This window comes from Andrena cerasifolii, chromosome 2, assembly GCF_050908995.1.
Source record: "Andrena cerasifolii isolate SP2316 chromosome 2, iyAndCera1_principal, whole genome shotgun sequence".
Classification (NCBI taxonomy): Eukaryota; Metazoa; Arthropoda; class Insecta; order Hymenoptera; family Andrenidae; genus Andrena; species Andrena cerasifolii.
Window position 1 is genome coordinate 22,967,268 of NC_135119.1, and position 24,403 is coordinate 22,991,670.

General features: G+C 45.2%; 1 protein-coding gene across 4 annotated transcripts in view; it reads left to right on the forward strand.

Moving 5' to 3' along the window:
• Window positions 1-24,403, forward strand: part of LOC143378950 (agrin) — a 379,111-nt gene that overhangs the window by 81,724 nt on the left and 272,984 nt on the right. For all 4 annotated transcript variants that reach the window (XM_076831106.1, XM_076831108.1, XM_076831109.1 and 1 more), the window contains exon 3: window positions 3,627-3,662. In XM_076831106.1, the coding sequence (XP_076687221.1) occupies window positions 3,627-3,662 (36 nt within the window). The remainder of the gene's footprint in view (window positions 1-3,626; window positions 3,663-24,403) is intronic.

Below are 24,403 nucleotides of genomic sequence, written 5' to 3' on the forward strand. Positions count from 1 at the left end.
TGCGCGGTAATTTCTCGTAATTTCTTTCGTAAATCCTGGCGACCAGTTTTTACGAATCAACTTGCGTGGATCGGGGTGGTCCTTCGATCTTTCAGTTGGTCTGAATGTTGGTGAGTTTGGTATTTAGTCCGAGGTGAGAATGAAGACAGGATTAAAAGCTCGTGGTTGCAAAGAATCTTTCAGCATATCTTATAAAATGGTATTTATATTTTCTGGGATAGCTTTCAATAAATAATTATATAACTCAGAGCCATCGTGCACAGACAAAACGTTGATGCACTCGCTCGTCGAGGTCTAGAAAATCTGTAATTGCTGGTTTTGCGAGTACAGTCTTTGCTGCAGATTCGACTTGGAACGGACCTGGTTATTAAAAATTTGCCAAGCAAAAGATGAGGCTACTCCCGCTGGTTTGGGAACGCCGTTCATCGAACGGCAATCACGGGCCAAAGGTTAGATTCCGCGAGGCGCGGGAAAGCAGATGAACGAGTCTAATTAAGAAACAATTTCGGGGAGGTAATGAAATCCCGTTTTCCCGAGGGCGGGTGGATAAAATTTGACCGTTATCGAACGAGCGCAAGAGACCGTGCAACGATGCGAAATTGCACTGGGGGGTCCTTATGAATCGCCGCGGCGACGTAATTACGTCGCCATTGCAACGAGTAATTTCCGAAACGCGCGTCTCGGTCCCGGATACCTCGTGAAATTTCCTAGAAAAATACAATTATAAGGGAGTAGTGGAGCGATGTGCAAGTTTCTGTAGGAAGAAGGTAAGTCTTAATTTAACAACTGACACGTTTAAAATTAAAATGACAAACAACTCTACGTCATAACGACTAAATGACTCTGTACTGCTAAATCTTTACTACTTGGTGCCTTCGCCGTTACTAGTCTCCTAGCAATGTCTCCTAATTTATGTAAATTTTACTGTAAATTATCCCCGACAAAAATCTTAAAAAAACGGCTTATTTTTCGTCACAGTGGTGTCCCCCCTTAACTATCACTTGTTTCTATTATCTCCACCAACAGTGCTTATTTACTACTTATAAGGGAAGATCCCGAACCCGAAAATTAAAAAAATTCTGGAACTTTGTGGATATGTAGAGATTTCTCCTGATTACAACGCAATTTTTTTCCTGCCCAAAATCACATTAAGGGGGTGAAATTACCCCTGAAGATTCGGCTATTTTTCGATTTTAAGGTACGTTACAATGGGATGCAAAAGTTATTCGATTGTCGAGGAGCATATTTCCGCAATACAACAAAGGTTGAAATTGTATGAAAAAAAATATGGATTATGCTGTTTCATAATTATTTAAACATCCAGTTCAAATTTCACGTGAAACAACGAATTTTAGAAAACATTAATATTTTTTATAACTTTTTTTCTAATTGTTTAAACAATTGATACAACTTTTACCATTTGATAGATCTAATTAAAAGAAGTAACTTTTGTCTTGAAATTTCTTTTCTATATCTTACAGATTGCGAGTTAGAAAATAAAATCGAAAAACAGCCGAATCTTCAGGGGTTAATTTCACCCCGTTAATTTGATTTTAGGCAGCAAAAAAAATTGCGTTGTAATCAGGAGGAAATTCCCTACGTATCCACAAAGTTTCAGAATTTTTTGAATTTTCGTGTTCGGGATCTTCCCTTGTTTGTGGCTCCACAGAACGACATAAAACTTTAATCTTCATGTGGCGTGTCGTATTCATAGTCCACGGATACGGAACAGAAGTTGCACCATTCATAGCACCTATTTCGTGGCCAAGACCTAGAATCCATTCAACACCCTACTTAATGGCAACCTTCACCCTTCAATTTCTTTCATAAATACTCGTCTACCGCGCCAGACACCCCCCTTCAGTGCATTCGCCGAGCACCATATTTTCCCGTGACTCTTCGTTCGTTGCAATCAGGGTCTCCCTGCAGAATTTAAAAACGGCATTTCCATTCCATCGATTTTTGCATTATCCCCCTTCCTCCCGTACGGGCAGTACGCTGCAGATTTAAAATACATTTGTTCCCCTGGAGGGCCCGTTTTTTCCGGCGCGCGTACGAGTGTAGATTACCGTAAATGCATATGCGTGATGAATTACTCCGGCGAACGGGCGATATTTCTGCGTTAATATATTCCAGCGTCGGAGGGGCGGGTGGGAGGAACAAAACTGCGACGCTTAAAAAATCCTCCTGGCCCCGTAACGTATATTTAATTGCAAGAATTATTGCGTTACGTCCACCGACGTTAGTTGCAATTCATATCAACGCTGACAGCGTTCGCGGCACGGTTGCGCGGCTACCGTCCCGCAATAACGCTCCATCCGCCCTAAAATACACGCTTCCGCGCGCTCGCGCTTTTTCTTGTGCCCCGTAACTCTGCAGGGGCTTCGTATTGGGGATAAACTTCAAGCAGGATAAATATTAAGTCGCCTGGGGTACAGTCGGCTACATAAAAGCGCACCCTTGTTTATCGAGGAGAGTATACAGGAACTGAGGTCATAATATAGTTCCATATTACGCCAAGATTGAGGAGATTAGAGACAAACACTCTTTAAGTTTCATCTTCCTATGGTTGTATTTTTACTGAAGATACATCGATGCGCCTCCCTCTGAATCGAACGTGGAATAGAAAGGAAGTTAGTTTCCCTTTCTTGCGATAGGCTGTACGTAGAACAGAGCCGGCGAAGGTAGGAAAAATTTTCATCGGGTTGCTCGTTACACGATTATGATACCCGCGATACGGAGCAGCGTTGAAGCAACGAGATAAGCTTGGTCGTCGTAGAACGGGCGCCCTTCGGCACGCTCCAGAATTCATCCAGAAGCTTGTAATTATTTTCAACGTCATACGTGCGCGGGGGGAGGGTCCTCTTCATTAAAGGGCGGGCAGGGAAGGATAATTAAAAGTTTCATGAGGAACGTCAGAGTGCCTAGGATGTTGTTGCGCAACTAAACGAGGGACCCTGGATCTCCCTGTTATTTGCTCCTCGAAATTGCCCCGTCCTTCCGCCTTAGCCTTGATCCGCGCGAGTCTTCCTTCCTCCAGGGCCGTTGTTCGAGAAACCTCGGATCGGGCTGATTAACACTTTGGACGTTGATTACGGTTGTTTTACAGGCCGCGACCAAGTCGGCGGAAGTTTTCTCCGGGGGAAGTGGTTGTTTGATTTTGTCAGGAGATATTTCAATTGCCCCTCTAACTTCTTCGACGCGCGAAGTTTGCTCGAAGGACGAATATTCCTGCAGCATCCCGAAGGACGAAGTGTCTTACGTTAACTGTACCGTGGCACAGAGATTCGCAGCTGGAACAGAAAATTGAGGAACCAGGTCACATGTATTCTGGCCCTAGCTGAGCAACCTGTTGTTTACTTTGTGGGGACGCTGGAAGTAGAACGTAATTAGTATGCAAGGGGGGAAAACGAAATCGCGGGTTAGCGAACTTGTCAGCAAGCCTTACTATTTTCATTTCACTCACACTAGGAACTTATTGCTCCGCTCTGAATGCCGAGTGTTTATGTAAAGAAGCTTGACAGGTGGTGGAAAAGCTTTACCATGTTTCCTTCATTAAACAATTCTTAACGAGCCAGATGCAGATGTGACTAATCTCGCTAATATCAATCCTTTTCTCTTTCTAGACATGTCCTACAAGCCGCAGCGTCCCATTATCGAGGGTGAGTACTCACTTCCATTTCTTCGTTACCGTGGCTTCTTACCAACCCCTCGCCGCTTACCGGTGCACGCTCTTTGTAATCTAGACTTTCTCCCAAAAATGGCAAAGCTTATCGCGCTTGACGCCTCGCGAAAGCGACGATAACATTATAAGCTAGGCAAGCCCCCGCGCGGAATCTTACCCCTGAAGCAATCGGGGAGAACTGGCACGAAGAAGCGAGGAATCGTAAATGCTTCGCGCTTTCACGGCTAGGCGATGCAAATTGGCGATCACGCGATATTTAAGAACGCGTTATCCCAGACGATGACGGACACGAGGGCTCGTGTCTTTCAGGCGGGCCCACGACTCAATTACCAGAGGGAGCGCAGCGCCTGGCAGATCTCGAAATTGCGATTCGAACGATCACGCCATCGCGCTCGCATCGAGAACCTCGCCGGGTTAATTGAACGGCCCATTCTTGCGAGCAATTTTTCCCTACGCTTGATCGCGCTCATTTCGCCCGACGCTGCTCCTATCGCCAGGCTGGCAATTTTTCACCAGGTGAGATACAACAATGGTCGCGCATAAATACTCGGAATTACGTACGTAAAGCACTGCTATATCGCGGATCGCGAAACTCCTGTCGTCGTGCGAACGACCGTTGACTACTTGGGTATACGTTTCGTGGTGTTTTTCCCTTGTTCATTCCTTGGAAAGATCGTTATATATTAAAAATGCGTGGACTTTGTATATAGAGCTGGGTACGGTTCAAACGATTGTGGCCGATGGAGATTTGATTGTGGGATAGCTTACCATGTTTTAGCCTTTTTTATCGCTAACATTCTACAGTATTTCACGAACATGGTTTAGGGCACTGCCAAGCCACAGGTTCCCGTCTAGAACACTTCTATTTCGCGAGGGAAACATCACTGCGACCACATCTGCGTTATCATAATTATATAAATCTTCGCGGTCTGCTGTGTTCGATGCTGTAGCGTAAATGATGCCAAGAACAAATGTAAAATAATTTTTATTGCAATGAACTCGAGAAAAATCAGAATAATTTTATGCTCCTCGCTAAGAGATATCACTCATCAAATTTCCGTAGAAGCGCGATATCTCGTTCGTACATATATTGGCCACCTTACGTGTCCTAAACCATGTTCATGAAATACTGTAGAATGTTAGCGACAAGAAAAAAGACCGACCATGGTAAGCTACCCCACAATCGAATCTCGATCGGCCACAATCGTTTGAGCCCAGTGTACAGCCGTTTGAAGTCTTTTAGGGTTTCAATCACCAAAACCTCCCCCGTAGGCAATACTTTTAATTAAAAGTAAAGCTGTGTTGCTTGGTTCACGGTGGATTCCACTATCGCTCCTGTAATCGTAGCTGGCACGCTGCTAAATAGAAAATATTTAATGCAAACGCTATCAAAGGTTCTTTCATAAATCAGAATTCCATTGCAACTTTTGGGAAAGTGAAAGAGCATTCATCGCCCTGTTTCGCCGCTGCGTTTTGATTATAATCTTTCGGTAACCTGAAAAGCCACGCGCGTTTACAAAACACCGGCGCAAATCATTCTGTCAAACACGTTATGCGAGGACTGTTTCCCAATTCCCCGCCCGTGTTCGCCATTGTTGCAAATATCCTATGTGTACCGATACTGGGCACGGGTTTTGTTCTGGACTCTTGTTGGCAATGCCCCTCGCATTTTGCTATCACTGTGACAGTGTAACCGAGGTGAGTGCGGCGAGGGGATGTATTAGTTGTACAGACCGTACGGTCTCCGTTAATTTGGAGTAGGGTCCTGTTAAAGCGCGGAGAAATACATGAGAAGTTAATTCGTTAGTTATAAACGAACTGCCAGGGGAAAGAGGAAGGTTCATATTTGTAGGAGGTACGTCTTCTTGTCCGCTATAATTACTACCCCTCCACAATGGCTTCGTTAATTAACAGTTCAGGAAAATAGGTCGAGCAAACGCGAACAGAAATTATAATGGGTGCTTTAGTATTCTATTATTTCAGAAAGATTTGCGGGAGTACCAGTGGATGACGTAACGTTTCCGCGATGAATAATAGTCACTGTCTGACACGAAACGGGAGCACCGCTTTGAAAATTATTGACAGTGGCGGGGGGGATGATTTAACGTTTTTTGACGAACCTTTCAAACAGCAGATTCTTCCGCGAGAGTTGCATCTCCGTGTACGCGTAACGAGCTTATAACGTACATTAAATGAAAACATTCGATGAAGTACAGCTTAATTATTTTATAATTACACTCTGCCCCGTCAGGAATTCAACCTTCCATTTCATGCAATCCGCTTTCTCCGCGGCAGACGCGGTGGATATTACGCAATTTTGCCAATACCGTTCCCCCGCTTTTATATCTCATCTAGACTTAAATTCTCTCTGAAATTAACGTTACCGGAGTACACAGCTTTCCTCGCCCACTTCGAGCAACAATTTCTGCAGAAGCACATTCATCGGGTAATCAGCGATTTACCGGGAACGATCGCGACTCCCTTGTCACTTAACTCCATAGATCATGACAGATGAAATGTGACGGGCAATTTCCAGAATTTCCGACGTCCCGAGGTGTAAAACAGTTGGCGGGGAACGCGGCCGCGTCGGGTCGCCTTAACAGACGCGGAAATTACTTTACACGTTTCGACGGGGCCGCGGAATGCCTGCGTGAAATTTGTAGCGCAGCGACTGTCGATTATCAATTATTACCGAAGTTGGGCGCGAGGGAGGGGGCGAGGGTGTCGGCGGGAAAGGACGAGGGCGGACGTTAGGTACAGTTACCATTATTTGAATAGTTCACCGATACGATCGTTTCGGCAATGCGCACTGCGGCTATCCGAAGTTTGAACATCCGGATATTGAATACGGTTATGCGGAAATTGGGAATATTCCGGATACTTCGCTCGCCGTTACTTCGTGGCAACGTCAGATGTTTCGATGACAACGGTGCGCCCTGGCCAATTAGTTTTGAATTCCGCGTAAATCAGGCCCCGGAAATGTCGTGCACACGATCAGAGTAATTGGAAACGGCGCTGGTTCCGCGGGCTGATCACCGAAATCCAGCGAATTTGCTTCTTCGGAACCCTCGATCGGGGGACAAACCCTCGTCGTTTAAATTCCGGTCTGCTCTGCTCTGTAGCTCGATGCTTCTTTCTCTCGCGCCGCACAGTGTCGCGGCACGTGTTCAAAAAGCAAAAATTCGAGTTTTCAAATTTTGTATTTCATTTCATGGAATTGATAGTAAACACTCCTCCGACATAAAAAAAATAACGGATTTAAGGTTGTATGCTTATGTATGCACTGCATTTTTGTTGTATTTATAAGTTCTTTTTTTTTAAAATAAGCAAAATATATCCTTCTTTCGTTTTATTAATTAAAAATTCTTGTATTTAAAGATATGGAGACGTGCCAGTGGCTCAAATTATTAATATTTTTGTGGCATTTTCTAATTCTGGAGAGGCTTAAAAAAAAGGAACATATCGGTTCTTTCATTTTTTTACTACAATTACTTCTTTTTATGGCCTTTAATTTGGTATAAATTGTATCTGCTCCCGAGTGCTCCCACATAAGAAAAAATACACATAATGAAACGAAAAAACTAGACAAATTTGTGCTAGAATATTTATTTTTAAAAGACACTGAGTTTTGAATTCCTTCAGATTCAACTGACAGAGACGAAGATGTATAGTAAGAATGAATAATTTAAAGTTTACTATCAATACGAATTATTTAAAAAAATAATTTTATTTATTTATAATTGTTTCATATGTTTGTTATTAATTTGTGTTTAAATGTATTTAAAAATATATATATTTTATTTGTTTTACTTTTATTATGTTCAAAAATATATATTTTACTGAATTACTTTATGTTAAAAATTAATTGTTTTGCGTATAAATATGATTAACATATCAATTACATGTAAATAACTGTAACTTAATGGAAAATTGATTTTTGATTTTTTTCCCTATACACTCGTTACACAGTGCGTCGCTTAGAAGTGGACCATCCATCTTTTCTATTTATTGGTATATATCGATAATGGAGATAAATAAGAGAGTCTGAGAATTACATACGCAGTTATTGCTGTCAGGGAATAATGGGAATGATGGAAATAGCGGGCTCAAGTGGCCATTGCATTTTCATCCAACTATACATAACTGTTACTTGCACGAGTATCAGCCGGCGTATCCGTCAGCCAGATACACCTACACTTTCGCATAACGATAGAATATCCGCCATCGAACTGGCTGGAGTGTTTGCACAGAATCATTCGAACATTTTCAGATGCTTCGCGCTTCGAGTGCATCCCCGTTGCCAAGGAAAGCCTCGCGAATATATCTCTGCGTTTTGTGGCTCTCGAGATGCTCCACGGCGCCGCGAAATTTATTCCATTTACGAATGGCTTTCCCGCGAATAATTTTTATCGAGTCTCTCGTCGCGCCCGTATTTCCGCTTGCGTTCCGCGGGGGCGATAAGGAGATCCGTATAATTCGGATAAATAATACAGCGCTGTAACGAGGCTCTATTTCTTCCTCCTTTCCCCTCTTCAAATAATACTTTCCTGGTGTTACGTACGGTATGTTTCAGTGACTGTGTTATGAGGAATCTTTCAGGGATATATTCATGATATTCGTTGAAATTTAATCGCACAAAGGGAGCTCTTAGGGTACACGAAAAAGGAATTTACCTGTATTTCTTTGGAAAGTTGAGAAGTGGTTCAATTTGAGAATTACTCAATACTTTGAGTAATATACGTACGGTACTTAATATAATATTATTCAGAAATATAGAATTAGTATTGAATACAATTTTCAATGTAATAAGTAGAGTGAGTTCCCTTCACTCCGGACGGCACTTAATACCGGACATTCGTTACCGGGCATCAGTGATACTTGAAACGTTACCGAGCCGTTATTCCGCATAAACCGTAGAGGGGATAGAGACAACAACAAGTAGGTTTCGAGTGTTTCGACACATTCCAGTCGCCTGTGCATATGTAAGGAGTCTTCTTACTTGAGAGAAACTGGTGGGACAGAGAGCTTCAGTGATAGAAGGTTGTATATGGTCAGACGCGCCTCGAGTCCCCTAAAACAGATGCTATGTTCCCCCGCACACGGCGATACACAAATTATCTTAGTTTTATTTCGAAAATAAGAGCTGTCCAAGTCTACTAAAACATTCGTTTCAACTTCAAGAGACTATCATGTAATTCGAAACGTCATTGGATAATACAAACTATAATCTGCAACCAACTCACTGCAATGCACTGTGCACGCGCGATATTAACGAGAAACGTTTGGATACAGGATACAACGCGATTGTCTCGCTACACTATGATGCATGCTAATCGAAATGTTACCCCGGAATCGTTTGAGCGTTTCGCGCGTCACGGTTGCCAGAGGATTCACCGGGAATGTATCTCGAAGCGGAAGAATTGTCTGCGCGCACCGTCGCATTTTGAGATTTCATCCGTTCTTTCTGTCCACGAGACGCATTGCGCGGGGCGAAGGCCCACGCAGCGTTGCGGCTCTCTCGTTCGCTGAAAGGTCTCACTGATACGCTATTTTCTTCTGTCCCCCGAGGGTGCATCGCGGCGCGATATGCATCAGTCGCATTACAGAGATCGTTGGCGTGCGTTCCTGTAGAACGTCCACATTCCTCGGTACGCTGGCGCGGACGCGGCCTTCTCTTACAATTCAACTTTAAAATCGCGCGTCGGAATACCTGGGGTTCGAGCGTCTACTTTTAAATAAATTCATCCTCGGTCGTGTGTCACCCCACCGCACAGTGGGACGGATCGACGTTTAGGTAGGCATTCAGTTCATTTCTTACATATTTCATCATTTAATGATTATAATCTAAGATTACAGGTAATATATTGTATAATAAATACAATAATCATTTTTTTTCTCGTCGCTCTTTTTAATAATGGGACTTCAAGATTCCCTTCATGTTGATTTTCATATATATACATCCATATATATGGATCGGGGCTTATTAATAAATTATGTAGAACATCTTGATTTGTCATTTTTCGGCTGCTCCTTTTGCGTATAATTCGCAGTAGTTTTTAAAATCATTATTTCGGGCGTTCTGGGCTTCCTCAGTTAAATATTCCAAAAAAAATTTAGATTTCCATTTTTAGAAAATGATCAGCTTTTACACATTGGAATAGTTTTAGTTAGTCTTTTTCTTGTATTGAAAAATATAAACACTTATATTCTATTGCCAAATTAAGATTTTTTGTTACCATTTTCGTATTTTTCTAAATTAAAAGAATTGTTCGTATTTGTCCGCAAATTCAAGCATACCTCATAATTCTGTATAGATTCAATTTCACAAAATTCAATTATTCATATCCGACCGCATCCGACCCTTTGAAAATTGATTTTTTTTTGCACAAACGCAGGTGCAAGTCAGGAGAAATATACTAAATTTTAGTAGATAAAATAATTTTTTTTTAGAATATTTAACTGAGGAAGCCCAGAACGCCCGAAATAATGATTTTAAAAACTACTGCGAATTATACGCAAAAAGAGCAGCCGAAAATGACAAATCAAGATGTTCTAAATAATTTATTAATAAGCCCCGATCCATATATATGGATGTATATATATGAAAATCAACATGAAGGGAATCTTGAAGTCCCATTATTAAAAAAAGCGACAAGAAAAAAAATGATTATTGTATTTATTATACAATATATTACCTGTAATCTTAGATTATAATAATTAAATGTTGAAATATGTAAGAAATGAACTGAATGCCTACCTAAACGTCGATCCGTCCCACTGTGCAGCGTCGAGATAAAATGAAACACACTTCAGCCAGATAAGGGACGATATTCAGCGATGAGTCCGTGGAGGATGCGCTGCTCTGAAAGTTACGATTACACTCGTCTGCTGTGAATAGTATTGGTTATTAAGTATCGCGAAATTAGTGTAAGCTAATGCGCAGAGAGTAAATACACATTTAGGAGTTACGGCTTGGAGTTGTTATTTGTAAACGTTTCAAGGAACGCAATTAATGAATTTCTGTCGAAACGGAAGCCACTGGACGCGCTGGGAAAGGGAGAATAAACGCGGAACAAGTGGCGCCAGCAATCAGATGCAGAGGAGTACAGGGTATATCGTTATTTCGAACGGTGAAAGTTCCATTTATGTTTTATGGCACGCTCCGGAGGGGTTCGTTGAATGGAGGGGAAACGCGTGGCGTTCCATAAAGACGACTGGATGAAAAAGGTAGAGTAGAAATTCCGCCGAAAAATATTCTACGACAGCGGGTGCAGTTACTATAAATCGCTGCGTCCTCCTGTTCCATTCACCTCCCACCGCTCCGTCGCGGTGGTGTGAATGCAAGCGAGGGTCACGGGAGGGCGAGGCAGCCGGGGACGAAGGGTAAAGGAACGCAGCCGTCGGAGGAAAAAAAAAACGAGTCTGGCCGATAAATTACACGTGGAAAAAAGCGTGCACAGTCAGTAGGATGGGGAGAAAGAGAATCAGAGATCCAGGGTGGCAGAGCGAGAGAAAGGAATGGAGATAGGAAGAAAGGGGAGAATCGTCGGTTCACGTGGTATAAATGTGGGAGGGCTCGGTTTTTACGGTTTTTTCTGACCCCTCTTGAAACCACCTTACACTAGCAACCGTTATCGGGCGGCTCGCTAATATCAGCCGCGAAATTTCAGCGAACACCTCGGTCGATAGCGTGGCGAGGAAAATCCAGACGTAGTTTTCTCTGCTGTCTGCTTGGGCGAAGTCGCAGATAGTCGCAATGAAACGCCTTCGTTGCATACGATCTCTTTGTAATATCTCTCGACTGATCCACACTCAACTACGGAGAAGTAAATAAACACTTTGAACGAACAGACTGGAGATTAACGCGAGACTATAACACCCCCGGAGCGAACGAAACTCGAGCCAGCACGCGTATCGACGAGTGCACCTGACGCCAGGTGTTTTCGAGGCGTCTCGTGGCGGTGTCGATTTGCGGGGAAACCGGACGCGCGTTGCGTAATGGCGCGGATTCCCGAGGAAATGCAGCGAAAGCGACCGAAAGAGTTACGGGGCGCACGTGAGAATGTCAGGGACGCCGGAGATCCCGGCCCACGGTTTTACTATTCCCGGCCTCTGCGGTTCAGATATTTCTAGTTTCTCCCCGCGAAACGTGGCCGGGCAGCTTTGTGTGCGCGGCACATACGCGTCTTTGCGCGGGCCTGTACGTGGCGTGCAAGCTACACCCGCGGACAAAGATAAGGTTACGTTAAGAAATTGCTTTCCGTGGGACGAAGCCAAACCCGTAGCAACTCCCTTCTCGGGCGGCAATCTTTTCTTCTTTGCCGCTTTCCGTGGCCCGCGGACCCCCCTCTGCTAGCCACCCACGGTGGTTTCTTCCTGTTTCCCCTTCACTCCCATCCTTTCCCTCTTGCCCCGTGTTTCCACCCGGCGTCGTTCCCCTCGTCTCATACTTATACCGCTTCAGCTTTCGTCTCTGTCCACTTCCTTCCGTCGAGATGCACGCCGACAAAGGGCCACGGAGTCAAAGAGGCGCAGGCAAAGAACGCGGGAAGCCGTGCAGCGGTCTTTCAGCTTGCACGAAGCCAGACTAATGCTCCGTCTTTGGTCGCGGGGCAAGCTGACGGCGATCATTTTGTTACGATAGCAGTTCCACTCGCGCCCAGAACTTTCGCGCCTCTCTCAACCACTCCTGGCCCCTCCGTTTGCAACGACCTCCGCGCCCTCGCTGCGCGGGAGAGACAAATTGGATAGGAGCCATCTTACCATCCGGTTTTCCCGAGAAATTGGACGCGCAGGGTGAGAAGGCTTGATACCTCGGACGCGTGACTCGGTGCTTGGGTAATTATCCGGATCTCGCGCACAAGGGAGTAGACTGGATACTTCGTGTGTACTTCGTTGGGTATCTCCTTTGACTCATGAATATGTATCTTTTGAGTACTTTGATCTTGGAGAGCATTGGGTCAAACGGTAATCTAGAATTTTTATCAAGAATTTAATCACTTTATTTAATCAAGAATTTTTTTAGCAATTTATAAATCTGTCCAGAGCACTGTTATTGTTTTATGAATATACATGGAGAATAGACGAGACGCAGTAGATGTCGAGCAGATAATGAACAGAGAAAAGTCGAATATCCCTTGTCGCTGTAATTCCATCGGTTCACTTTTTGTGAACGTCGAGCCGCTCCAGTGAAAGGATTTAATGCGCGACAGTAAATCGAGTCGCTGAAATATCTGTCTGCTAGTCCGGCAATCCTGTGTACCTATCGCATTCGATGTATCGGACAGAGGGCACGGTAACCGCGTAATGCGTGGCATAACAACGAGCGATAACACTTTATAATATTTTACAAAACCGGTCAGTAGCACCGGTTGCATTATGAGCGAAAAGTCGATGCCTGCGTGGCTCGTGGAGGGGCCAAGGGAGGATTAAAATTAGCCCGTCATATTAGCAGGACCGACGGCCAATTTACGTATTATTTAAACCCGTTTGCTGTAAATAAGCGGGACGAACGGTAATCCCATGCAAGTTATAATGAAAAGCAAACGCCCCGTTTGTTTAACTGGCCCACTTTTCCACTTCTTCGATCCTTCATTTCGCTTCTAGACCTTCGTATTTAAAGCCTGCCTTTCATGGATGGAGAGATCAATTGCTGGTCGAAGGAAACGACGCATTTAACAGTATTTTTTAATAACTCCTGAGCACTGACATTCGAGTTCTCGAATCCAGCTCCCTTTCATGAAGAATCACGATGCTAAGAAGAAGGGTGATTGATAGTCGTGACTTCTAGGACCGCAAAAAAAATTATTTTCCACAACGTGAACGCGGCTTCTGGATTATACACGAAGGAAAGAAACGAAACCCTCTTTCTTCGATTTGGGAAAATGTATAATCGAAGCTCCCGCATCCATGGTTAATGGATTCGATATCTGATGAAGTAAAAATGCCCGTGCACCAGTCCGCGGATTAAACAAAAGGAGATAAACGCTAAATGGGTCGCCACTGAAAATGGGAGGTATGAATTAATCAACCGAGCCGAGTCTCGTGGTCTGCCGTTTATCGAGATCTCTCCACCCTACTGTGAACCTCGCGCGCCCCCACCGCGCTTTTGCAAATCGTGTTACGTCATTCTTCATTTTTCACCTCCATTGGTCGAAATAGGCTTTCGAGTGATTCGGGAAGAATCATCGTCCTCGGCGCGGTAGCTAAATTTTATCAAATGCAGTTGGATGTGCGCTTGCCTTTCGCGCGGTCAGTTTCAATATTGACCCGCTTCAGCGACCGGCGTTGGCATTTCATGGATACTTTCATTTATTTTTGTGGACGCTACCGTTCGACGATTTTTAATTACCTTACATTGGAAACAGTACCGCCGACCGTTCAAAAGCACGACTGTGTGCTGTATTGGATGCATTGTTTCGATTGGGTGGAGATACTGAATTGATTGTTGCAGAGAATTATTTACAGTGACAGTAGATGAGCTAAAAGTAACAAGATTCCAAAATGAACAGTGAATTTTCACTGTTCAGCTCTCGTCGCGTGTTCTACTTGGCTGACTGCATTCCATCCTACACCACTTGCTTGGGTACGCACTGGTTCGCACTACTTGACCCGCGAAACCTTGCGACACGTCGCTCGTCGTACTACGTGCTGGTTTATACTACTTGTTTCGACACTCGCTCGCTCTTCCAGTTGGGCGACTAGCTTCCACCGGTTATTTCGCTCAGTGAATTGGTTTTGAATAGTTAAAATTCTGCTTCGACTCCAGGGCAGACGTTTTACGCAACAGAGAAGGGATACTCGCCCCTAACCGTGCTCGAAAATTCTGATTTCACGAGAGATTCCTTCCACATCCTGGGCCGTTTAAATAGTTCGTTGTTATTGAATTCATTAGAGCTCCAAATATCCAAGCCAGCTACGTCTATCGAAAGAACTGGCTGCAGGAATTGGTAGGATAGTTCCGCAATGCATGTCCATCGAAACCGTTGCACGAGCCACTTCGATGTTAGAATTAGGGTGAAAGAATTCAGAAACTGCCCGGATAGTTACGATCCATCCCAGGCATAGTTATCCAGCACGTTAGTAGTTTCAAATTTCAACGTTCCTGCGAAAGAACGACGAACGCGAGGCCACGAACGATACTGTATTTACAATTCAGTCAAAACGTTTGGTTTCGAACGTGCAGGCAATCTTTCAGAATCACAGTCACATTTAACGAGACCCAAGGTTCCAGACACTTCGTACCAGCACACAGACACGGGCGTAGGTACCGGGACGGTGTGTACCTACGTTGCGGAGGTCGAAACCCTTTAACTCGCGCAATCGCGCGCTGTGACTGAGACATGGTTCTCCAGGGACGACTGGCCGAGATTTACGGACTCGATTCCCCTATATCGTCCCTCTGCACGTACGTACGCAGACCAACGTGAGCTTGCAAGCATTCACCTCCGCCGACTGTGCGCATATGTGCACGTGCACATCTTCGAGCACGTGATCGTCCCGTTGTCACACCTCGTGCCCTTCGAAAACATTCGATTCGACTTTCGTCTTCTTGCCACGTCGATCCCAGCGTCCCCTTTTCCCCGAGTCCGAGTGCATTTTGGCGATTTTTCAGCTGGAACTCGAGGCATCCTTTCCGATAGCAGAAGGCGCGTGATAAAAGGGATGGATAAGGACAAACAGTCTGGAAAGATTTATTGGGTACCTTGACACTGGGAAATCTGAAGGTTATTTGCAAAGAAACTCCTATTGTCAGCGAGATTCTCGTGCAGATGCTTCCGGATGTCCATAAACTATCTTCGCGACTGGAGCAACGTGGAAGTTGATATTTGAAACGCGCGGCTTTGTTCGCAGTTAATCGATCGCCCCCGCGAATGGATTACGATGCAGCGCACACGATCCTTGGCTTGCCGTTAAGAGACGGTCAATCGAATTCCCCCGATCGTAATGATAATGCGCGTATTATAGCTCGTTCTGGCCCTTGCCCGCTGATATCCGAGTTCTAGCTGCACGGCTGATTGCGACTCAATACCGGGACGCCGCTCGACCCGATGCAACCTCATATACGCTGCTATCTGACTGCACGTTTCGGTAACAATGGCGCATTACGTCGGTTTAATCGATGATAAATCACTGGCCGATACCCACGACCGATACAGCCTGCTTTTCGAGATGCAACGCTGAGAGAAATATTTATCGCCCCGAAATGATGCACGATCGTTTAAAGCCACCGAGTGCGTTGCACTTTTATCTCCGCCCCGTGTTCACGTCCGTACTACACGGCCGGCGAGGCCGTAAGCCGTGTTATCAATTATTTACGGAGTCAAATGGCGCCTGCAATAGCGCTACAGCACGGAGATCTAATTAATGCTGGTGGACCGGTACATAACAACAACAACGAACGACTGGAACTAGAGAGACTGACAATGAGTTCAAGGCAGAGGGAACGATGCGTCAGTGTTGGGGAGGAGTGATAATGGTCCGCATAAATATATAAGTGGGTACTTTTCACAGGGCGCACGCAGTACATAAATGCGCCCGGGATTGTAATATTAAAGGGACTTGTATATGCAGGATCGAATTAAGACCTTTAGAGGCCCTTAAGCACTTCAAAGATTTTGGGGCCCCCTTATCACTTCAAAGCACTGTACGATTTCTCAAGCATTTCCGATATATCCGAGCGTTTCACTAAAAAGTGTTTCTAACAGAAGTTAGATTTTAAAATTAAAAAATTTCTATGATGCTCTCCTTTCCCCTGATGCTCTAAGCACCTGCTTATTTTATGCTTATTGGTTAATCCAGCAGCATACAGCTTTCAATATTTTTTCGTGGGTAATATTGGCTCTTTCAAAGAATCTGCACTCAAATTTCTGTAACCATTGTAAGTGCAGGTACACGTCCGTTTAACGGGACTTTTCTCGTTTATAAATAAATAAATAAATATCTCAGACTTGAATATAGAAAGTTAGAGGGCTGACAGGAATAAACTCCAATGGTTCCGGCTGCAAGAATCTGAACAAGTTGATAACACAAAATAGGACGTAGGTACGTAATCTGCAGCTGGGACTGTTACCTAGGCTTCTAACAACAATATCGACCCCCGTGATTAGTCCAAGACGAGGGACACGTATGCAAACCGGTCGATGCAGCCTCAGCCGCATAAGGTGCATCGCGCAGCAGGTGTGAAACGCGTTCTCCTAGCGTCGCGACGCCACCACGTACGTGTGCATCCGCGTACATACATACATACCTGCCACGTTCCAAATAGCTTCCACCGCCCAGGGGGGAACTCCATAAAGACTGATTTACGCGTTGGATTTATGAAGACCGTTCGGTTTTCTGGGTAGTATTTCACCGATGCGGCGGCGTTTTTTTCGCGCCCGCGCGAAACCTTCAATTCCTCCTTTTTCCTCCCGCCCCTGGGCAACCCCTCGCGCATCCCTCGCGCGCTCGCGAAATCCTCAACACGCCCAGAATCAGCCCACCGAAACGTAACAAATGGAACAATGACGCACTCTGTTCTGGCCGCGTGTATCGGTCGTTACGTCGGATAATCGCATAATTCAACGTGGATGGAGCCGATTCGACCGACCAAAGCGTTATCTCTAAACCTGGGAAAGTATTAAAAGGTGAACGCGATCCTGTGCGGCCGATCGCGAGCTGCGAATTTTCCGTCGCTGCCCCCCCTGCCGTTGCCGCACCGTGAAACTATTATAGTTACGAGCTCCGGCGATCGGGGTGGCCATGATTAATAGAGAATTCCAGGCGACATTCGGTCGAGGTTCGTTTAAAGGGGCGAGTTTCCGATATTTCTCGTCCCTTCGAGGAGTCAATAGTAGGAAATTAATTAATAGTAGGAAACGGGTATGCACTGATAATACCTACCAGTGAATTATTTAGGGACGTTACGCAGCACGAACTTAGCACTCGCGTTGTTCATACTCGGCGATAAGTCGGTTCTTTAAATATTGATATTACTGTCTTACCACGGGGTTGGGCATCATTTATGGTTCTTTATGGGAAAAGGCTGCGAGGAAACGGGCTCATAATTAATATACTGCTTCGCCGATGATGCGGCAAGTAGTGAGAGTCCGTGTCGAGTCAGCCTTAATTGAGACGTATGGAGCGGTAAGTGGCAGTGGAATAGCTGGCTGAAAAGTCAGGCCGACGACGGTATTGCTCGATTTTATGATGAAGCATCTTCAGCGTACTCTTTAAATTACAACTGCGCGGCGGGAAAGGCTTTTATTTTCCACGCCAATTACCCGCTTTCTTTATCCGAGGATCATCTAATTCAAAGCGGAATACCCACTTCACCGCGGCTCAGATAGAAGTAATTGTCTTTCAGAGAAGAACAAGGGAACGAAGCGATTAAAATTGTCTGCGCAGAATCTTATTTGTGGAAGCCTTTGCGCGCTCGCCACAGAAGGGCGCAGAGGGCCAGGGGATAAAGAAAAAGGGAAGTAGGTGTAGATTACTATGTGACTATGCAGTTACACAGCTACTAGTCATGTTTTACGGGCATCGGTGGGAATGTTACGAGTCTGTGCATGTGCCTCCCGACGCGGTCTACTCGTAGGGAGAGCCAGAGAAGCAGGATAGCGAGCGAGGCAAAGGGATAGGGCTTACAGAGCTCTAGGATTTAACTCCCCAGCGAAAGGGGTGTATGGTGAACGGAGAGGAAGGAGATGGCGTGGAACATACATGTGCATCGATACGAGCGTGGCAAGTGTACTACACTCCGCGACAAAACTATAAGACACTTGTAAGTTTGTTCTTTGTCTCTTGCGAATTCATAGAAAAGCGTAATGTAATACAAGTTTTTAGGTAGAATACTATTTCTCGCTTCCAACCGTTTCGTGTTTTGTAATTTAAGACGACTGTGGGGTCTGTGAGTGTATTGTCCGGGTTCCCATCGATGTGCCTTGTGTAAATATGATCGCACCACCGCGACAAGACTATAAGACAGTAGCATTTCAGCGATTTCCATTAGACGAGCTTGCTCTTCGATTGCAATCACACGTATCGAGAATATTTCTGCATTCTATATTACTTAATAATATCTTAACACTTTTTATTATATTGTTTTAATTATAATTTATAAGTTAACGAAAATGCCTCGAGGAACGAAACTATCGGTCGATGAAATAAAAGTAATCGAAAATTTGAAAGATCATTACTCGATTGCGAAAATCGCAAGGGCACTTGGACGGAGCCGATGCGTTGTGCACCATTATTTAAAAAAAATAGTGAAAATTACGGAAAGAAAAATCCTGGTGGACGTCGCGTGCTGTGTATGCAAACGGAAAACAGTTTTCCACTGTGGACGAGCTGAAGGCGTCTATTGAGGAGCAGTGGATGAAACTAAATCAAAAGGAGATTAAAAAATTGTATAAATCCGTGCCAAAACGACTAATTGAAACCATAAAGAATAAAGGCGGCACGACTCACTACTAATAGGTAGAAAAAACTTGTTTTCATTGATTTACTTCTCTTTTCCCTGCACAAAGTGTGGTGTATTCACGATGCTCGCACGGTGTCGGGGTATCGCTAGGGTGGGGACACGATAACAGTCAGTACAAGGCCGGTGTTTACGCGTAACGTGTGGGTACGCGATATGACAAACTGTAATTCAATGATCATATAAAATATTCACTAAGTAACAGGTGTTTTTGGTTAATCCCCAAGTGTCGCAAGACATGACACAAAGTATACCGTGTCTTATAGTGTTTTCGCATCAAATCTCATACAAAATTCGAAATTTCTTACTAAGGATCTTTCCATCGCTGGCATTGATGTTACTGTGGGAATGTATGTATTTTAGTTGATTCTCTATAGTACTAACGGTTATTCTAACAAAAATTTCACTCATATTAACATATTCCCACAAATTATGGGTGTCTTATAGTTTTGTCGCGGGGTGTATACCGAGGTATTCGAGAGGGTTGATGGAGTTGGGGAATCGAAATGATGAAGGGGTTAATACCAGGTGGCTAATCTGGCATGGATACACTGCTGTGGGTTAAAAGTAGTCAGAGGAAGGGTGTAGCCCAGGAACAAAAACACGTTGTCGCGACAGAGTGTTCAACTCGGACAAAGGAACACCGTGGCGTAGGACAAAAGGATAATCTTCCTTTTTCACGGAGTTTAACGCCATCGCCAACCATCCATTCCACTTTTCCCCTCCATCTTCCTCGTTCTACGCGTTCTTCCTCCTCTCCTCTCACCCTGCCCAAGCCAACGCTGCTCTCAGACGAGTACGCTTAGATTTATAGACCAGGAGATCCTGCAGGGGGACAGACTGCGCGCTGAAATACATCAGCGTTGAATCTCGATAAACGCTCGCCCACTACAGCCAAATTAAAGCGGTTTACGTCGATCAACCTTCCGAAACGATTTCCAAGATGTACCGTCGAACGTAAAGAAGGCATTCAACAGGGAATAGAGAAGTAGGATAGAGAATAGGGAACCCCAATAAAAAAAACTTCAAAAAAGTAAAAAATTACGCTAAGTACATGAAATCAAATAAATCACAAAAGAATAGAAGATAATAATAATTACAATATAAAAAAAAGATGTGAAATCAAAATGAGCTGCAATTACATAACGCTGTTATGCGTGGACCGATTTTATTGAAATTGGTCTTATTCGAAAGCTTATATACGGTTTACATAAGAAAACTGCCTTTAAATTTAGAAAATATTGCAGGCGTGATGAGATATTAATGAAATAAGTTTCAGGTTAGGTTAGAATTGCCGTGCGACGAGTAAATGATAGCGGTAGCGACAGTCGACACATACAGGGTGTCTTTCATGTACTTGGCGTCGAGACGCTACCGCGTCTCTAGATACAGAATAAACATAGTTCCACGTCCTGCACGTAAGGGAATTAAAAATCTACAACCCTACGAAGTCGATCCTCTTGTCCCATTTCTCTTTCCACCGAGAAATCCCTTTTTACCTCGGTTAACAGAAAATATCCCCAAACGAGGTCTCTCCGCTCTTCAGCGATTAAACGTCGTCCAGTGCCGCCTTGGATGGGCAAAGCCCTTCTCCTCTCTTTCGTCCACTCGGTGTGTGTACACCCCCATACATACCCGGTGTTTGCCTCTGTGGAAGGTATATTGCGTGCACGCTGCCGGTTAAAGGGGACACGGTTGCCCCGCGTTTCGAGGCCGGGACATAATGAAACTACGCAGGCAGGAGGAGGCGCGACTCCATTTAATTCGCGAAGTCTGTCTGGGTCCGGCGGCAGGTATGCCGTAATGAAATTCATCGCGATGCGATATTGAATTCAGAATCACGGTTACTTACTTCGCGACAGTCGCACCTTAAACGGAATTCCAAGAACGTCTGCAATAAGTAAGGGGGAGGATGGCGGGCTGCAGAACGTTGTTTACAGCGGAAGGCCCGCGCGATAGTGATTCCAGCCCTTGGGGGTAGGATAGACCGCCTCGCGGTGGCATGTTTCAGTCGAGTTCGAGAATAATTTCGAAGTGGGACGAGTCGGTTGAGGAGCTGACGAGCTATCGCACTCGCCAAGCCGCTTTCTGTATTAGACTTTGAAATCGAGACCGTAGATTGGACCTTGCGTGCGCCGGCACACATTAAGAATACCTACGCGAGGATTTTTCAAGATATCGCGTCTACGTCCTTGCATATTCTCCCTTTTACCCTGGCGTTTCAAATGTCGAGTTTACTACTTACATAATAACTGTGGCGGGTGGTACATCATTTCGGGAGGTAGCTACATTAGGAAGGCAAAGGATGTGACGCGAATAACACTCTAGAACCGTCACGAGTGCGAAAGTTTGTAACAGGCCGCGTCTGCAGCACGTGCACGAGATTCTTGACTTGCACGAAGTTGCGCGTCTAATTGTAAGCAACGCGGTTCCAGGATACCTAACCGGTTAATTCGCCTATGGATCTCATTCTTCTACTCTCTCGTGGGTGAGTAGAGTTTTAGCTCCCCCTACACCCAATCGCCTCTCGGTTCTGTCCACCTGAAATTCCACGCGTAACGTCGACACGTTCCGGTGTACGAAAAACACCGGGAGCACCGTGAATGCAGCTCGTCCTCCCGTTCTCTCCGATTATCGTTACAGCTCGGGGCAAGTAAGCAGCCCCGGTAGCTTGTTACCCTGTAACGGCCACTATCTCGGCCTTAATGGGTCCAGATGCTGTTACGTCCGATGGGGAGGGGGTGCGGCTTAAACTACTTCTGGACAGCTTTATCCGTCTAGTCACCGCGACACGAAACGGGCGACCGATCGTACCCCGTGCCATCCGCTCGGATTAACAATGTTGTACAACGCACCGCAGTGGATCCTAATTACACTTTATATGGTGTATTACGGCCGCGATACGTATCAGTGGAATTGCCGCGCCCCTCACACGCGGATTTATCGCCGCCCGCCATATACGACTCTGTACTCGACCGATAAGAAACGGGTGAACTCCCTCCACTCGGATCAAGGGGCCCGATTCACCGAAGGCGACGCCGCTCTTCGACCGTCCTCTCCTCGTCGATTCCGTTTCTCGCCAGCCAATCTGTCGGCTGTGCTTCAATTAATTGGCGCGCCCTAACGAGGACCCCTCGTTACGCTCCGATGAGAGAACTTTCAACGAATTTCGACGAGTTTTTCAAGAGTTTTTCGAGCCACTTCGAAACGTCAGCGTCCTCTTTTCGAAGGAGGCTCGTCTTCGACGTAACTTTTACGAGTCCTTCCAGGCCGCCTTCTCCGCTGCGGCTTCAGCGTCTTTCGTTAAACTCAGGCATCCGTACGCGCGAGTCAGGAGACAGATTACTCCGGGAACGTCAGCGAGGACTTAATGGTCGTGACAATTAAACGAGAGTTTTGACACAAAACGGTTTGTCCGGGCGAGTATTCACGTTACACTCGCTTTAACACTCCTGCTGGGCGCGGGCGCGTGGTATGGCACATACAGGGTATACCAAAGCGAAGGGTCGACGGACCGAGGGAACATTGGAAGCTGTTCGCTTCCCTCCCGGCTATTAATCTTTCGATTCTAAGTTCACTACGCCATTTCACGTTGCGCCTGATGCCCACCCTGCGTGCTCCTCGCAGGTCCCATTGTCTTTTCCTCGAGGGACACACTCTACGCGTCTACGCAAACGGGATACCTCCACGGTACCCTCCTTCAATATCGGTTTCCTTTCGGCAGTCGCGTTAATTAATCATTCTCAAAGAGAACCAATAATCGCGAAGGAATCCGTGCTCGTCGCCCAAGGATCATCTCTTACACTGTGCTCCCAGCTGCCTGCGCCTCCTCCCCCGTCCCGGTTCCGACCGTCTGCCTTTTTCCCTCCAGGGCCTGTCTTATAAGGGAGGATTAATTAACGCGGCCGGGGGCCACGATCTTCCCGTAATTGCCGCGAGTGGCGTTGCTCCTTCGTGGCCGTTCTCACGGCTTATTTTAAATGCGACGTGAAATCAGCTTAATAGCGTACCACGGAATCGCAGCGGCCCTCTGCTCTTCGTTACGTCTTCCGTCGTCGAACGGAGTCCTAACGGGGCAACGAACCGTGACACTTTTAAGCCAGTCCGGATAAGACTTAAGGACTTAACGTCGAGTGCCCGGGCCTCCCTTGTTATCGTCGAGATCATCTTGGATGATGACGATTCTAAATCAAGCTGCGCGCCACTCGTTAGCCCCCACGTGCTCGCAGACAGCCGCTGGTCGAGTGTCTAGGTACGGAGAAGTTCGAGGACGGCCTGGATGGCTCTATTGGTCGGTGAAATTGTCCAGCACGCCCGGACACTCAAGTCGAGATCTCGATTAAGCAAATCGCGAGGACGATCTCGTTCTTTTTCCTCTACCTCTATAAGCACTGCACGGGAACTCCCGATTCTCCGAGGGCACTTTCACGGACTGCTGAAGCTCATCCTTTGGGCTTAACGATCCCAATTCTGGGCGTTATTGGAAGGGTTTGTTGTGAGTTCGGCTCATTGCCGGGATTGGATCGATGAGCTTAATATATTAGGATAGAGTCTGGTAGTTCCTCGTCTGTTGCGACAGCATTGCTTTCTTCAATTTTGTGAGCAATCGTTAGATGTCTTTACCAGCAAGGTAGCAAATTCAACTTCGTGCACTGTCGCTCTACACTCTTTATCCCCGACGACAAGAAACGTCACTCACAAGGGAAGATCCCGAAACCGAAAATTCAAAAAAATTCTGAAACTTTGTGGATATGTAGGGGATTTCCTCCTGATTACAACGCATTTTTTTTGCTGCCCAAAATCACACTAACGGGGTGAAATTAACCCCTGAAGATTCGGCTATTTTTCGATTTTATTTTCTAACGCGCAATCTGTAAGATATAGAAAAGAAATTTCAAGACAAAAGTTACTTCTTTTAATTAGATCTATCAAATGGTAAAAGTTTTATCAATTGTTTAAACAATTATAGAAAAAGTTATAAACAAAAATATTAATAATGTTTTCTAAAATTCGTTGTTTCACGTGAAATCTGAACTGGATGTTTAAATAATTATGAAACAGCATAATCCATATTTTTTTCCATACAATTTCAACTTTTGTTGTAATCTATAAATTTTAATTTACTAATTAACTAGCTTCCCTTGTCAGCCACGTATCATCCCGTCTGGTCCAAGACGAACGTAAGAAAGGAGAGAAAAGAAAATTAGGGAGTCCAGCGACCTAACCACGATAGTGTCCTCTACATCCGTTTCCTTTAT